This window comes from Protopterus annectens, chromosome 12.part0 (genome assembly GCF_019279795.1).
Source record: "Protopterus annectens isolate FY-2018-M chromosome 12.part0, PAN1.0, whole genome shotgun sequence".
Taxonomy (NCBI): domain Eukaryota; kingdom Metazoa; phylum Chordata; order Ceratodontiformes; family Protopteridae; genus Protopterus; species Protopterus annectens.
The window spans coordinates 1,064,271,468-1,064,284,995 of record NC_056746.1 but is presented as its reverse complement, the minus strand read 5'-3'; the positions used below and the strand labels follow the sequence as shown (position 1 = coordinate 1,064,284,995).

The 13,528-nt window shown below is 37.3% G+C and overlaps 1 protein-coding gene across 1 annotated transcript in view; it reads right to left on the bottom strand.

Moving 5' to 3' along the window:
• STK4 (serine/threonine kinase 4) overlaps window positions 1–13,528 on the bottom strand; it is a 1,752,947-nt gene that overhangs the window by 857,103 nt on the left and 882,316 nt on the right. The window contains exon 6 of the mRNA XM_044088990.1: window positions 6,385–6,513. Within this exon, the coding sequence (XP_043944925.1) occupies window positions 6,385–6,513 (129 nt within the window). The remainder of the gene's footprint in view (window positions 1–6,384; window positions 6,514–13,528) is intronic.

Genomic DNA, 13,528 nt, shown 5'->3' with positions numbered 1-13,528 from the left:
GCATACAACACTTGGCAAGCTTATAATTTTAGTTTCAAGAATACAAACTATAAGTCTTTTTTTCAAAGGAACAAGAATGGATCCAATATTAATTTTGTTGGGTCCTACAGCTCAGCTGTTAAAGAAGGTAAAACCTCTTTAAATCTAGGCAGGAATAAATCCCGGTCACGAATTAAAGCACTGAAAGTTACACCTCAACAGCAAGATAGAGCCTCAAAAGTAAGGTGAGTAACATAATGCAGACAAGTTTATAACAAATTAAATCCGTTCCAGCGTTAGTTTTGGATGACAAAAACTCTAATGCAAATAATGGGACAAAAAACGGGAAGGATGGTCCGAAAACAGCGAGGCAGAATCAGAGTCGAGGCAGGAGCCATTTTCGGAGAGGAGTGCTGAAGTGAGTTCACTGGTTAAAATATTCAACTTGACTGATATTTTTTTAAGTTTTGAACAAGAATGTTTGTTGAAGCTTGGGCTGGAATTTGTTCCAAGCAAGAGAGCTGATTTAGCAAATACATTGTTAAATTTAAAATTATACACACGTAAATTGAACTTAATGTTTGTTTTAAAAGACGTAGAAATTGCCTCTCATAATTTGTTTGTGTCTTTCGGCTTTTCCCTGTTAGGGGTCGCCACAGCAGAACTCCGGTCCGCTAATGATTGGTAGTTGATTTTTACATGCAGAGTTACCAGCCCTGATGCACAACCTTCAACGAAGGTACGCCCATTCACGAATGTCTCCACTTAGAAGATGCTCTAGCTGAGAATCGAACCGGACAGCGTCTTACTATGAGGCGAAAACGCTACCGCAGCACTATTATTAGAAAACCGTCCACATTTAATCCTGCATTACATAATACTGTCAAGGTTTTTGAATTGTTTTGTTCTAATGAAATTAGATCTTTGTTAGCTAACAAGTCTGTCCAGCCTTTTTTTAATTTAACTAAAGAATTGAAAAAAAGCACTTAATGAATTAAAGAATAGGACTGACTTAAGATTAATGAAGGCCGATAAGGGGGGGTGGGTCTGGTAGTGATGTACACTAAAGATTATGTGACAGCAATGGAGGCACTGCTTAATAATCAGGAAGAATATCGCAGAGTTAATTTTGAAGCCATAGATAGAAGCTACAAATACATCAAATATGCTCTATATGAATTTTTTATGAATAGAGAATTGGCTTCAGATGTTTATAATTATTTTACAGTGGATCATCCTAGAATAGGTGTATTATTTAGAATTCCCAAAATACACAAAAATGTTAACAACCCCCCCCCTTTTCAGCCTATTGTTTCTGCAGTAGGAAGTATAACAGAAGGCATTTCTTTATACCTTGATAAGTTACTTAACCCTTTAACACAAAGTTTAGCTTCTTATTTTAAGGATCCGTGGTCTTTTTTAGAAGCCATTAGGATATTTTATTCCAAAGAAAAAAATGGAGTTTTTAGTGGAAATTATTTTTTTTCTACTTAAAGTAGATGTGGTTTCTTTGTATACATCTATACCCCTTGAAGTAGGGTTGGAATATATAAAGAATTTTTTGAACAAATATACCAGGTGGACTCAAAATTCGGTGAAAACTTGTGTGGCATTGTTGGAACTCATGTTGGAAAACATTTTTTTTGTTTTCAACACAAAATATCAACAACAAAGAGGAGTAGCGATGGGTGCCACAGTAGCTCCTGCTTTTGCAGGTTTAGTTATGGGTTGGTGGGAATTAGAGCACCTGCCTAAAATACCTCTAGCCAATGACATATTATTCTATGGCCGTTTTATAGACGACTTGTTTTTTGTCTTAAGAGGCGCAGAATTTAAGGCAAATAGTTTTTTGGAACAATTAAATATGAGTAGTGATTTTTTGAAATTCACGCTAAATAATTCAGGATACAACATCAATTTTTTGAATGTGACACTCACATGGCATATAAATGAAAAAAGTTTTTCCAGTAAGATATATAGAAAAGAGACTTATGTAAATAATTACTTACATTGCCAGAGTAATGACCCTGCTTTCATGAAAAGAAATGTTCCGAAAGGACAATATACAAGAGCTTCGAGGCTGACTAGTGATGATGAAGACTTCTTTTTGGAAACCACCTTCATCACTAGTTTGTTTTTGACTAAGGGGTATTCTGAAGTTTTGTTAGCTAATTTGGCATCAGACATTTCTGTTAGAAGACGCACATTTTTGGCCAATTTTGATTTATGGTTTGACAGTGAAAAATACTACAGTAGATCCAGAATTAGAACTTTCATCAAATACACCAAAATGTGTAGTGGATATGTCTGTTGATAGTGCGTTGATAAAAAATATAATTACTGATAAATGGAAAATCATCAGTGGAACTAGCGATTTATCTAGTATTTTAGGAAAAATGCCTAGTTTTGTCTACAAAAAAATCGGGTAGTTTAAAATAATTGTTACAGCATGATAAAACTAGTATACGTCTTCCGGTAACGAACAAACCAAAGGGAACTTATGTTTTAACTATTCTGCTTGTATGTTTATTCATGAAGGGCCTTATGTTTGTTTAACTAATTTAAATCATACTATAGCTGCATCTGGGAGGTTTACATGTAATACATCGCATGTGGTCTATTATTGCTTTTTGATCTGGATGTGAAGCATTCTATTTAGGCATGACCACCAGGCAACTAAGAAAACGTATTAAAGAACATTGTCATGCCATAAAAACCAAGGATATCAACAAAGCTTTGTATAGACACACTTTAGTTTGTACTATGTTCAAAACATTTTCTTTTTCCATTTTGGTGCATATTACCAAAGATTTGAGAGGGGGCAATATTAAAAATAACGTCTAAAGAAAATAGACTTTATGGCAGCTAAGGTTGGGCGCAGATAGCCCACCAGGGCTAAATGAATACACAAACATTAAATGTTTTTTAGAAGATAGAAATTTAACAATGTATAAGACAATGTGAATAATTGGTTTGTAATTTTATTCAATTGATTAATTGAATGATTGATTTTTTTTGTCTAATTTAATGTGTGTATTTAAATGAATGTTTTCATGGTTTAATTATTCTGAACAAGTTTTAACGAAAGCATGGATTAAAATAGTTTGTACGCTATTGTCGAGTTGTTGTCTTTCTGGTGCCCTGTGCTTTTGTGTTTTAGAACCAGATTAAGTGTCGTTGGTTGGTCCAAAGGCACAGCCAAGAATACTGAAAAATAAATACTTCATTGGGGAACTACTTTTTTCTGATCACTGTTTAAAATGTTGTTACATGTCATTAGTTAAGAAGAATGTTTGCCCTGAGTGTGGGAAACGCATCCCCCATCGTGACTTCCATAAGGTGACTTTTTTTGACTTTGTCAGGAGCACTGCGTGCCCGACTGTTTCAACTGTGCTTACTTCAACTCCAAAACAATTAAGCATAGGGCAGAATCGCAGGAAGAACGTTTTTAGAAAAGGAAAGAAATTAACATGGGATATGGCAATCAAGTTTCTTGAAGGCCAACAGGATGCAAACTCGATGCAATCAAACCTGTGAACTTACAACCACTCATACACTAATTTAAATAAATTCATATTTAATATAATACCAAGTACCACAACCTAATGCAACACAAATATACACCATACTCCATGACCTGGGGTCAAGTACACCTAGCTGGAGATATGAGAATTTACAGCCATCCACACCTAACATGGAGGATAAGCAAGCAAGACTGAGAATTTTCAGTATTAGTGATGATAGCCTTCTGTGGTTAAAATAAAAGCTCTGGTTCAGAAAAGTGAAATGCAAACCGCAGCTGCTAAGTTGCAATAAACAATCCTCTGTGGGGGACTGCAAGTTGTTCTTAAGGTGTAATGATGAAAACAGACTCAGAATGTATGGTCCACTTTTTCAAGCTTATTGTCCACAAAAAGAAAGGAACATGACTAAAATGCTTCAGAAAGCATAATAAGAATACACAGAGCCCAAGGTAAAACGCTGACACAGACTTCAACCAGCACATCTTGCAGAAGTGACAGAGGAAAGAAGGTCAGAGGCTAGGAGAGAGCAAAACAGGGTAGTCTTAAAAAATACATTTAGAAGCTAGAGACTACACCGTGGAACAATGGAACTATATGGGGAAAGTACAACTGTGTTAGGAAGCATTTCTAAACAGAAAACTGTGGCAAAGTCAATGGAACGCCTTCTCTCAAAACTGATGCTGGCAAACATGGCAGAAACATGAACAAAATTGAGAAAATAAAGCAGAACTCAACAGAACTAAGGATCTTAGGACTGATGTGCTAAATTATAAACACAGAAATAACGCTGTGATCGGACTATAAGGGCCTCATGGTTCTTACCTGCTGTCACAATCTAAGTTTCAATAAACAATCCTCTGTGGGGGGCCTGCAAGCTGTTCTTAAGAAAAGATTAGAAAATATGAAATGGTACAGAAACACAAACTACCTATGCAATAGCATTGTCATCTGTACTCAGACTGCAGAAAACGGTGGGATTCTTGCTACCACAGACACACTTTCAAATATACATCTTTGCTGATAGCAAGAACACTACAGCTTAATATCACAAAAAAAGTTCAGCAATTTCAGCCAAAGTTTGCAACGCTTCTCAATAAAATTAACACTGCATGCAAGTTACTTCATCAAAAAATTAAATACAAAATTGTCATGCCTAGTAGAAAGTGATAAAAACAGTAAAACACTAACAGTCTGCAAAATTAAACCAAGGAAGAAATTCATCATTAACGTTTTCCCTACCAAAACAATAACCCTTTAAATTAGTAAATACATTTTGGTAATTTCTGAAAGTTTTTATGAAAGATCATCCCCAGTAAATCACCCAATTAAGAAAAATATTTTTTTTTTGCAAAAAACAAAAATTTAGATATATTTAAGTTGTTCTGACTACAGATGCAATACTTTACAGCCAAGTATATTTTATCCAGCAAATAATGTCCTATTAAGATGCATGAAAAGTAGAGATATGCACCTTGTTAAAACTGCTGTCCAGCAATTAGCACTGACTATTAAGGCTCTGGAACAGTTAAGTTCCTACAGTACAGAATTCCTTCCACTTCCATTTGCTTACTATGTGACTCTATACAAGTCACTTAACCAGCTCTCAGGTCACTCCTGAAAAGGGGCCCTTGTGTCCCACGGGTTACTTGGTGAGTAAATGTAGAGAAAATTACTTATGCCAGCATTTTCTTAATTCCAAAGCCAAAAAAAAAAAAAAAAGCACTGAAGGTGTTCTACGAGTTGCTGTTTTACTGCCACAACATCAAAGGAAGAGGTATCATGACCTCCTGCTACTCTACCCCACCTCGAAGTCTTAAATGCAGTATGGGTAACAAACATTACAGACCACTGTCTTGTCCCTCTCCTACCATGTTTGAAAACAGCCACATACACGTGTTTCTCAGTTAGAGGCCCCGCCATGCTGCTGCACAACTGCTACGATGACCAAGCCATTGTCCAGATGTAACCACCTAGTAAATCCACATGCAAAGACACACCACTGGGGATGTGTGCACAATTTGTCAAGATGCAAAGCACACAAAAGAGACTTCAACAAAGAAATATAGTTCAAACTGTAGTACAGATGAAGTCTCACACCACAGCAATGTCGCATACACTTTTTCAAACCATGTCAGAAAGTAAACAGCACCCGAAGTCACACACATGCAAGCATACCCCTCACCTTCATTTTACGTTTGTTCCTACTGAACAGTATGAAGTTTCTATAAATAGGTTTCTACATTGAAACAGGATACACAAAATAGGAAAAAAAACATCAAACAGGACTGTGATAATAAAACAGAATGTGCACTACAAATTACTTTCTAGATGTTTAGTCTCATTTGTGGAACGTGCTACACACTGCAATTTAGAGAGAAATTTGGATTTCAGAAGTACCAGTGCAGTCCTTTGGCTACTTTTAAACCATCCTACTGCCAAACAAACATAGAAAAACTAGTAAATAACCAAGTACATAAATAAATAAAATACTGGACCTTCTAACAGTTTAACAAGATGTCTAGCAGCACAACAGACCTGCTGACTCAGGAATGTTTGTGGATGAACATTAATTTCTGATGTCATGAATCAAGGATGAAAAATTTAAGTCACTACTACTAGTATTTACTTTTGTGATCACTAAGATGAAATATCAGCTCCATTACAAACTACAGAAACAATGGCCCAGAGTAAGTGATCAATGTGGATAAAGACATCTTCCAAATAACTTTTAAAAGCAAATAGTCTAGTCACTTAACATGGTTTGCACTACTGTTTGTGTAAAAAAAAAAAAAAAAAAAAAAAAAAAAATCACCTTAAAGTAAGTAACGTTTAAATTTCGGTAGTAAAGAAGATAATACTAAACAGCTAAAAACAGACTTACAGAATTCTCCTCATCATCTTGATCCATTTCACGCTGTTGGGCTTCTTGTCGTTTAACTTTTATGTCCATCGCTTCATTAATTAAATCACGTAATATCGACACTGGCTTAGCAGTTTTAACAAATGGATGCTACAAGAAAATATACACTTTAAGTTTCTTTTTTATTGTATTACATCAAACAACCACTATAATTAATTCTATTTCCACAAATAACTAACTGGTGCTATACCAGTGCAAATTTAAGAAAAAAAAGGGGGGCATACTTTAAAGGCTAAAACTACATAAAATATAAATAACATGCAGAAATGCACTAAACATACAGACACACAGTTCCTTTTAATGTTCTGAACACTATCTCCTACAAGTGAGAAATTCTTACAAAATAAGCCAGCTCAAAAGCTCTGCAAATTTAAGAGTACTTGGCTTCCCTGTTTACTCCTAAATAGACTGCTGTAAACTGGCTAAAAACTAATGTTAATCTATTTAAAAATGGAAGGGCATTAAGACTGACAGCTTGTTGGCATTCATAATGAAAGTTAGAAACAAGCTGAGAAAAGTAAACAGTGAGACTGAAAACTGTCAAAATGCTGGAAGTATTGGTCACCTACATGTCAAACAGGGAGAAGGAAGCTGTTGCCCTCAATGAAAGTTGGAAAGTATTTGCATTCATTAGAACAAATTCTGCCCTAAATTCAAAAGATCAATACAAAGATAATTTTATAGAAAAAGCACATAAAAAAGGACTCTGAAGTTAATGACATACTGAACGGTTATCCAAATACCATCCTGGCTTTAAAACAGGAAAATAACATACTGAAATAGCTGTGTGTTACACTCAGGAGGCAAACCCTCAACTTGTTCCACAATACATCGATCACAAGAAGGAGGTCTAAAGGGCAAAAAAAAATCTGATGGTGCCCTGCAGAAAGAGAAGATGGATGGTGTGGCTTTTATGAAAGCAAAGTTGGTGACTTTTACAGGCATCATAACCTAATAATTAGAGTGCATACTGAATATTTTGACCAGCAACAGTGGCCAGGCAACTCCTTCATACACCAAGACTGTAGACTTTTGCACTTAAGGGCCAAATCTGTTTGGTGCAAAGGCCTTGCAAAGATCAAGAGAGAAGGAAAAACATTTTTTGGAAACAATTTTTTTTACTTAAAATGAGTTCAAAACTCATTTTGTTCTATGTGAATGCTGGTTACGGAAATTAAAGTTCTAAACACCTCTCCTTTCAAGATTTTCTTTCGATGAGGGGTTCAAACTTTTACAGACTACCCAGCTCTAGTGGCATAGAAGGACAAAGACTAGACTATAGCCCAGATGATCAGAAATCAATCAGCAGCTCAGGTTATTGAAGGAACTGGCAGTGGAGGATGGGTGTTCCCATGCTGGGATGGGGAGAGGGAGTTTGCAGGTCATCCAGTCCTATAACCCTTCAGAGGAAGGGTGGCACTGTAAGACATGGTTCACAGAGTAAAGTCTTTGGCAATGCCACTCAGAGTGTACAGAATCAAGCACCAGCTTCAGAGTGTGCAGAGTGGCCCTGGTAGCACATAATCTGTCTCCTCACTCAGAGGATGGCTGGATAAGCCCAACAAGCATGTCTTCATTGCCAGGATGTCTTTAAGGGCACAAATGACTGCTGAGACTGCCTGCGACAGCCTTCTTCACTGGGGAGTACCCAGGACAGGGCAGCAAACTGGCGTAGCTGATAGAGGCTAGATGGTCAGCACACAGTGGGAAACTGCATATATGGAAAAAAAATAAGGGTTTGCAAGTAGCCTTGGAACTTGTTACATGAGAATAACAGTTTAACAGGCAGATGTTGGCCATCCACATGAATCTGGAATATCAGTGATAATACAGCTCAGAGAAGCAACAAATATCTAGTGGAATATGAATCCCAGGGTGCAAAAATGGTGAACAGAGGATTGAGAACACTTTCCAGTTTTTAATCAGGGAATATAACAAAAGCAAAAGGATGCTTTGGCTGCAAGAAAACAAGCTAAGAGGAACCAAAATATTACAACTAACCTGTCATTATGCTTTGTGGCACATGACTTAGTATTACAAAACTATTCAAATATTTCTCAGTAACCAATTACATTACAGAGGGGATACATATGTAACAGCTAACAAGTACAGCTGGTATCTCACCAAATGTTGGTGGAAAAGAACGGAAGAAAAGACCAGCAAATGATTAACAGCTTGTGTTTTATTATTTCAAGTCTTGAAAGCTCAACCAGTAGCACAACAGCTAGCGCACTCACCTTTGGTGCTAACTATTTTGGCTGTGGGGTCTTTTCCCACACCAAGTAGTTTGATGGATTTTTCCAGTACTGACACTGCAGTACAACATAAGTGGTGTGCTGAATTCCTGTGTGTGTTATCCTCCAGATGAGAAGCTAAAGCGAGTCCCCATCTGCCCAAGCAAGTGACAACTCAAGTGGATGTCAAAGATCCCATGGCACTTATCAAAAACAGTAGGGAAGCTTTGTTTATACTGCATCATAATTCAGTATTTACACATCACATGCTTTACATTATTTATATTTTTCTTTTTGTCTGGTATAACATACTTTTCTTATGTTTTACTATCCAGTTAGACATCTTTCCTTACAATTCACCCTTCCCATTCCTTTTTTTCTAAAACAATAATCTTATTAACACAACTGTACAATTCCATAATTTGTTATACAATAATTTGAGACTTAACACTGCCATACATTCCATATCCCCCCCAATAAAAACGGTCCATTTTTTTCTATGCATCTTTGTAACATCCTTATACTCTTCCATAAAACAACATGGCCAGGATTATTTCCTGAAGATAGTCATATATATATATATATTCTTAAAAAAATTCCAAAACATTCTCATCCTCCTGGGAGTTTAAAGCTTGCTCCATTCTTCTTTATAGCAAATGTTATATAGCCTTTCATTTGGCTGCCTATATCACATTTTCCTTTTACTGGCAATTTACCCAATGGTCTCCACAGAAATTACTTATTTCTTCCACTTAAACATTTTCTGTCTCTCTTTTACAAACATTTTTATCAGCCTACTTACAGTGTTCGAGTCAGAAATAATAAAATTTCTCTATTACTGATTCATACGAACATTTCATCCCCTTGAACCCCTATTTTCAATCTCCACAACCTCATTTTACAACCATATTCATCCTTTACCTATTTCATTAAATTTCTCCTAATATATTTATTTCCCCTTTTTCAAATTAATCAGCATCCAAAACAGATTCAAAGATGCTAGAGAAGAAAAAAAACATTGATTAATCCTAGTCCATGTGAACCCTAAATACTATCTTCAGTAGCTCTTTTGCCTTTACAGGCTGCAAAGTCATATACTCCCCTAATGAATACATATGGCTCATATACGCCGCCTTCTGTTTTTTTTTCTCTTAAGAACATGTTAAAAGTTTTATATGTCACTGCTTCTAAACTTCCTCTAAAATCTCCTCCCACTTCTTTATTATCACTTTTTGCTGCCCAAACCTCACACCTAACACACTTATCTCCTGACTCATGAAACATACCCCACCACTTTTTTTCCCTCCCTCCACCATTCCCTTACTTTTCTCTCTATTTAACTTTACTCCAGTCTCACTTACCATATCTTTCCGTAACAAAAATAATTACCTTCAACATTAATGATGATCACAAACTCATCAGCATATGTCATAAACTAGAGTACCTTTACTTCTTGCACTATCGCCCATCTTGCTTCACATACATTCCTACTGCTCTCAAATGCCACACCAACAATTTCTACAGTAAATACTACTCCACTTAAAATACAACCTTGCCTCGCCCCTTTCTGTGCTTTCATTTTTTCCCCCTATCCATCTATTCACTATTACCCTATTCCACGTTTGCTCATACACCATTTAAAAAAATTACTTTGTCACTCAAATTACAACTCCTTAATATCTTCCAGATTTCCTCAAGTTTCATACTGTTAGCTTTCTGTATAGCACACAGTCCTATTCCCACCTCTTACTACAGCATCCACCACTTTTAGTAACATACCTTTAGCTTGTTTTTCCTTCATCCCATATATCCCATTATATACTATTTGTCTTATCCCTTTAAAAAGCCTAACTTGTTTAATTTTCATACAAATTTTACAATACCTATTTCCCAATTGTATTAGGTCTCCCGTTCTTAATGTCTTCTTTTCCTTTCCTCTAAAATAAGTGGCTACACAGAGCTCACAGCATGAGCATATGACCACCTCTTCTCAGTAATCTTCAGTTGCTGCTGCTCTCCAGCCCCCAAAAGCAATTAAAATTACAGTCGACTATGTTATGTTGCAAATCACTTCAGTAGCTTCTCCAGTACTGTGACAGTCTGCTGCACTTTCTGAATTGTCAGTAGCAGCAAAGGTCTCACTTTCAACTTTTTCTGTACAAAAGCACTTCTAAAAAACAGTCTCAGTTTCAGTACTCAAAGATTCCTTCACACATCTGTGTATAATAACATTTCAAGAAACAGCGGATTCATCATCTGGTTCACTTGTCTTGATCATCTGCAACGATTTTTCAGTCTCCTGACCTCCCTTCCCATCACTACAACTTTGTTCACTGCTATATTTGCACAGTGCACATCTATCATTCTCCAGCAACTTCCTCCTTCATAATGCATTCAGCATTCTCCACCATTTTTCCTCTGGCTACAGCTCTCTGCCATCACCTCCAGGAAAAGAGTAAATAAAGTTCCTCAGTGTCCTAGACAAATTTCCCCTAGTTGGTATAAATGCCACCTCAGGTCACCCCTAAACAGAGACACTGGCCTAGGGGCACAAACTCGGTCAAAAATGCAAAATATCCACATTGTTCCTCAGTGTAGGGGATTTCTGTATGGGGTCTGCACAGAAATAAACATGGATGTGCAAGGCAGTTTAAGGTTAACCAGTGATGACATAGAAGCTTCCAATTTTATGACTGCTTTAGAACAAATCTTAGAATTTCACATTAGCAAGGTTTAATTAAATGTACAATGGGTGTAACAGAGGCAACCATTGAGGCAGCCCTCGTACCCAGAACGAGATGTACAAATCATCAATCTCAGCTTGTCCACAGTATCTACTTTAGGTGCTAGATGCACACCTTAAAAGTACACTGGAGGGTAGCTGGGCTACTAAAGAAAAAAAGGGAGAGGTTCATTTTGATTGCCTGGTCTGATTCTATAATTATGAGCATGTGCTTGGCTCTTTACCAATTAGAGGGGGTGACAGTTAAGAAAACATTTGAATTCAGATGAATTGCACTGCCACCTGCATCACCCCTCCCCCCAATCAAACACAACTATAGCTTGATAAGAAGCTTTGGGCAAAGATGAATAGTCATAAATACCAAGTATAAGAAAATAAGATATGAAAGGTCAGGTGGAAATTTCAATCATTATTACAGATTTTGAATACAATTATGTAAACCAAAATATGTATATATACACGCAGATCCACAAAGGCTAATGATGCTGTTTGTACAGTCCATTTCAAATGTGGTATACAAGACACACAGATCACATGTGTAGTTTTACAGCTAATTAAGATTTTCTCTACTGTTCCTACTATTTTACAAATATGAAGATAATGGTGTAACCCAGGAGGGTGAAAGGGGGCAACTGACAAGTTTAGTTTCAACTGAAGATGGTACAGGTATAGAACTGCTTGCTGTGCAAAGTAAGAGACCATGCCTGAAGAGGGCCACTAGTCGAGGATTTGAAGAAATAGAACAAAAGCCCAAGTTACTGAAGCTTGCACCAGTGGCATATAGGGATATAGCCCTGAGTACAGGCCAGGTGACCAAAGTTCTACTAGTGGCTCAGGAGCATGGCAACGCCGCAAAGTGGAAAGGTGTGTCACGTCCATGGGGGGGGGGGGGGGGGTTGCACAGGAACATTGCCACTGTCTTTTTTCTACCAAAACACCTTTATTGAATTATCACTTGGTCAAGGATGCATGGGTGTGCTGCCTAAATCACATATAGATATGTGAACAACATTCCACAAAGCCAATGAGGTACCTTCCTCCTTGGAGGGCATGAGTATGTGCAAGGGGAAGGATTACGCCTTAGGTGAAAACAGTCCTTCAAATCAGCAGTATGCAGTAGTCCCAGGATGCCTTGCCCTTCTCATTGCTCCTGAATGTGGGCTGAATTTAGTCTGGAGGTGCCAAGTTCGGTTCAGCAGACTGGCTGGAAAAGAGGAGGCCCTGGCAGCAGCCGATGGTGTGCTGCAGAGGAGCAAAAAAAATGAGTCAACGTATATAAATTTGTTTTATCTAATCTGCATATACTTTGTACATTAGAGCTACTTGTGCAAGAAAATAAATAATTTTAATCCTGCTTTCCAGCTGGGTTAATATTTACTGCTGTACGATGAATATCTATGCTTAGCAAGACAAAAATACAGTGATGGTCAACTCTTGTGGTAAAATCCATAGGTTAGTTAAGCAAGAAAAGTGGGATAGGTGATTTACATGGAATGCACTGGAAGAGATTAACACACTATGTAAGCAATCAACGGACCATTCTGGCAAGAACAATTAGATACTTTAATCAATCACATCCTTGGACTGTGGCCTTAAAGAAGATGCATCTCGAGGATCACTAACATAAAACTTCGATTAAGGGTTTATGGTAAAGGAGAAAGTGTAGAGATGGACTTTCCAGGAACTAAGCAAATGGGAGTGATCCTTCTTATATCACAGATGTGTACTTTTACGGTGGGAGAAACACTGACAGATGAGGGCAGCTGTATGTGGGAACACAGGGATCCATGGAAGGAACCAAGCTAATGGTTTTCAGTCTGTACTTCTCACCAGTAACTTCACAACAAAAATGATACAGAGATGGTGAATGTGCTGCTTGCCTTCTAGGAAGAGGAAGTGATATATATGTAAGACTGGATTATAGTTCAAGCTCTGGAGATCTGCAAGGTGGCTGTAGAAGTGTTTAAGTTCACAGATGGGGAACATATGTGGGGGGTTCATACTTGGGGTCATGGGAATGAGTGACTTCTAAGGTTAAGTTCCAGGACTGATAAGACATGCACTCTGATAGAGCCTGCACATCTGGTAGCAAGCGTTGAAAAATTGACTTCCCAAAAAGTGTAACCTG